At 33.2% G+C, this 4,378-nt stretch overlaps 1 protein-coding gene across 1 annotated transcript; it reads right to left on the bottom strand.

Annotated features, from left to right (window-relative positions):
* Window positions 1-2,337: 2,337 nt before the first annotated feature.
* LOC127708529 (neuronal acetylcholine receptor subunit beta-3-like) lies at window positions 2,338-3,992 on the bottom strand. The gene has a single exon (XM_052213426.1). The coding sequence runs from the start codon at window positions 3,865-3,867 to the stop codon at window positions 2,464-2,466; it is 1,404 nt and encodes a 467-aa protein (XP_052069386.1). The 5' UTR covers window positions 3,868-3,992; the 3' UTR covers window positions 2,338-2,463.
* Between the last annotated feature and the right edge of the window lie 386 nt (window positions 3,993-4,378).

Here is a 4,378-nt window from a genome sequence, read left to right as displayed (position 1 = left end):
AATAACAACGATGACGACAATAAACCCTTCGCAGTTTATGCTGAATATGTAACACTATGCATACAAAGCATATAAAGTTTGCTGAAATAACTACAAGGATTACACCTATAGATGAGTTGAACCAGTCTTTAACCTCATTCGTGACTTTGAGGGATGCATGCATATTTACATAAATACAGTTTTATAAATTGTTTTTGGCTTTTAACTAGCTTTCAGTAATTGCGATTACTCTCAAATCGTACTTTCGTGTTAATTTGACCTTTTGACACAATTTGAAATGCATTTTTGTAATTCAATGTTTACTTATTTTGTGTTATATCTCGTCTATCTATTTTGAATATGTACCACTTTTGATAAGTATTTAGTGTGACGATAAATTTTCACTTCTGTACTCGTACTGTGAACAACAAATTTATTAATTTTGTAATAAATGTTTACTTCCGTACTCCTAACAACGAAATTATTATATTTAGATTTACCTGTGTACGTTATTTTATTTAACGCCATTTTGTCCCAGGTTAGAGTTGTCTTTTTGACACTGTTCCTTCATCTTTTTTTTTTTATTTATATAGTATTTATGTTGTGTCATAGATCAAACTTATTCGTTCAGTGTATGTTTACTTGTTTTTGTTTAAATGTATTTTTGATCGAGTTATGCCATTTCAATTGATATTTTATATTGTTGATGTTGTAATGTTACACTACTGTCCCAGGTTAGGGTGAATGTTGGCGCCTTTTAAAACGTTTAAACCCGCTGCATTTTTATACATCTGTCCTAAGTCAGGAGCCTGTTGTTCAGTGGTTGTCGTTTATTGGTGTGGTTCATAAGTGTTTCTCGTTTCTCGTTTTTTATATAGATTAGACCGTTGGTTTTCCTGTTTGAATTGTTTTACACTAGTCATTTTGGGGCCCTTTATAGCTTGCTGTTCGGTGTTAGCCAAGGCTCCGTGTTGAAGGCCGTACTTTGACCTATAATTGTTTACTTTTTATACATTGCGACTTGGATGGAGAGTTGTCTCATTGGCACTCATACCACATCTTATTTATATTGTCTAATCAAAAGTATTCGTCATTACACTGTCATTTAAATTATAAAATGATAACATAATGATTTAAAGAAGGTATTCCTGAATATATGGGGTCATTAGAAAAAACTTATTGTTGAGTAAGGTGCAAGTCTAGCCTCAGTACTTTTTTTTCATATAGTCCATATATTCTCCTATACCTCTATGTTGAAATCATTTGCAAATTGACGATACTATCAGTAACAGAATATTGGCTCTTATTCATTCGCTTAATCATGAATGTATCAATGTATCATATATGAATGATATTTTCCCACTAGTTTTTTATACAGTCTCTATTATACATCTGGTATGTTGATTTGTTGAATCAACTTTTGAAATTCTGTTTTATTTTTATATAGAACATGAACATTTACAAGGCTCCGTATTTTTCTTTATTCGTTATTTACATGAGACAGAACGTCATTGCGTGTGCATTTTACAGTATGTGACCAGTATAATAGAAAAACAAAGGAGTATGGTCCAGTTTTGGCGCAAGGTCAAAATCAACCTATTTTGAAGTGATAGATTTCTCAAAATAAGGATGATAACCTACAATACTCTTCCAATGAACAGAATATTCTGAAATGTCGTAACGCCAAAAGTCCTAACCATATCGTAAGACACGGAAACCAACTTTTGCATGCTCTTGTCATTTGTTGAGTAATTCTGAAACAATGTTTAAAAAAGGAGGAGACACCAAGGATTCATCGAAACCCATAAGTGATAAAAAAAAAGTAGTAAACACAATTGCCTAAACAACGTAGACATAGGATCGGACGTTTTCGGTAAGTTATCAGAAATCATTGTAAGATACACGGCAAAGGTCAGGAATGCAGTTACAGAATAACAGGTAAATTGCAGTCCATAAAACACTATACAGAAAACTAAAGATTGGGTCAAAAACCTGGAGTGAACTGAGATGTTCCGGAAGAGTTAGCTGTTTCTGCTTCCCTATTGGTACCCGTCGTGATGTTCATGGCAAGGAAAATCAGTATAAATTCAAGTCCCCATGAATTATTTCTTAAACATACACTCGATAAATGTAAACAATAGTCACATGATCATAGCGATTCTCATTGAGTGAAATAAATTCGATCTTATCCAACTGTTTTGAAGAATTAGATATGTTTGCAATCGTTGAAGATTGTTGTGTTGCCTCTTTGTGTTTCTTTTTGGTTAACTTGTGATGTTAGATTACTTTTTCCTTAATGTTTACCTCATATCTCTTTTTTTTTATTTTAAACTTAACATTTGCATACATAATCAACACTTCTTAAATATGTAAATGACTTTATTCAATTATTTGTAAGTAGCTGTACATACAATTTCGTTACCAATATCATTATGAAAATAAGCAAACCCCTTTTAATCATTTAAATTTAAGTTTAAGATTATTTCAAGTATTCATTTGTGCCAGAAGTGGAACCAAGAAAATAACGCATACAATGGCGTTTAGTCCTATGAAAACCAAGAAAAAAAGCATATCAAGAGTAGAAGCAACGAGTTTCCAATCCACTCCCCATTTACGAGTATGTTCTTCGTCCGAATCAGTTGTCACTATACTTCTGGTGTCGATTTTCCCTCTCTTTTGTAATTCGAAATTAACAGGGTATTCTGGATCCTCAAATTCATCCTCGCTACAAATTTTACAGTTTAAGCAGCCTATTAAATTTGAAAGCCAATTTGGAACCATTTTTTTCTCGTCTTTATGGAAAATTCTCAACGTGAAGATAGTCACAAACGCAGTTCCAGCACTAATTGCAACCATACACATTAGAAAATAGCACAACGTAGACATAGGATCGGAAGTTTTCGGTAAGTTATCAGAAATCATTGTAAGATACACGGCAAAGGTCAGGAATGCGGTTACAGAATAACCGATTCGTTCTCCAGAATTCCCTGGCAACAAAAATACAAGAGTACTAATTACAGCTAGTATCAATATGGGAGTTACAAGATTTACTACAAAATACAAAGGACGTCGCGTAAATTTTAATTTCACCAGGATAAAAGATGACCCATCTATTTCTTCGACTGTAATAGCCGTACTGTCCAAAGTCCACTCCATGTTTTCTTGATAGTCAGTTAAATTTACTTCCGGTTCCAAAGCATTGAACTTGACCTCTGTACTTGGATGTCCAAACGATATAAACCTCACTACGCACTCTTGTGAGTCAAATGGGAAATGGGTGACGTCGATAAAGCAGGCAGACTTTGAATTAATACCTGGTTTCCACGTTACTAGTGGTACCTCTTTGATAAGAGTTTTGGTAATAGTCCCTTCATTACTGTCATTTTTAATACACGTCGTGTAGCCCATCTGAACTCGAACGTGATATGTAGAATCTGCAATCGGTATAATAGCTTTCACCGAGTTAAATACAGATACAGGCGGTTTCCAAATATAATTCTCCGGAATCAGAAATTTGGTAAGACTTCCGTGATCTACCTCATCAAATGAATCATCTACAAGTTCGTCATTCCACAGAAGAGTTAGAAATCCTACTATCTCTAAAGTTCCAGCGACTTCGTTGAAATCTATGACTTGTAAAAGATCGAATGACATATTTACCTGAACAACAGACAAATCTGCTCTAGGTGGAACCAAAGTGTTGTATGAAGCTCTACTTCCTGTGAATGTCGTAGACAAAAAACTTTCAAACTGTGTTTTAGAAACTAAATTCGCATTAGGAGTACAAATTTCTGTGCAATTATAGTGATGAGTACACGGCACCGCATTAACATGTTGATGTCTTAAGAAGCAGAAAGTTATAACAAATATTTCCATTAACATCTCCATGATGTTTGTACAATTCTTTCTTCCTAATATGATTTATAAACGAATCGGTCCATGTGAACAGATTTGGCATCAATATAATAATGTGTGATTAAATCGAAGTTTAAATACTTCAAAAGACAAGAGTTCGACACCGTTACACAGACTGATACTTTATATTTAATTAATTAATTGGACAATACTGTAGTCGTACATATAGAACTCAATCAGGACATGATTAAGTTTACAATTTTATAATAATTGGACAATTTTCTTTTTCAAGCATTATCATAAAGTTAATTTAAAAATCAGACCTCTGTTGACCCTTAGATTGTAAAGTATTATTTTTTCGATTTTTTTTGCGTCAAACTTTGATTTGATATGCACATTAAACTAAAAACTACGCATGAGAAAATAGTTTCCCATAGTATTAAAATGTGAAAAAGATGGTCTGCAAAATTTACATAGCGATTGTGACCAATATAAATTCCGCTAAAATTATATTTTATGCTTTGAGTGAAGAAAATGTATACTT

This window comes from Mytilus californianus, unplaced genomic scaffold, assembly GCF_021869535.1.
Source record: "Mytilus californianus isolate M0D057914Y unplaced genomic scaffold, xbMytCali1.0.p SCAF_7, whole genome shotgun sequence".
Classification (NCBI taxonomy): Eukaryota; Metazoa; Mollusca; class Bivalvia; order Mytilida; family Mytilidae; genus Mytilus; species Mytilus californianus.
This window is presented reverse-complemented; position numbering and strand designations above follow the sequence as displayed.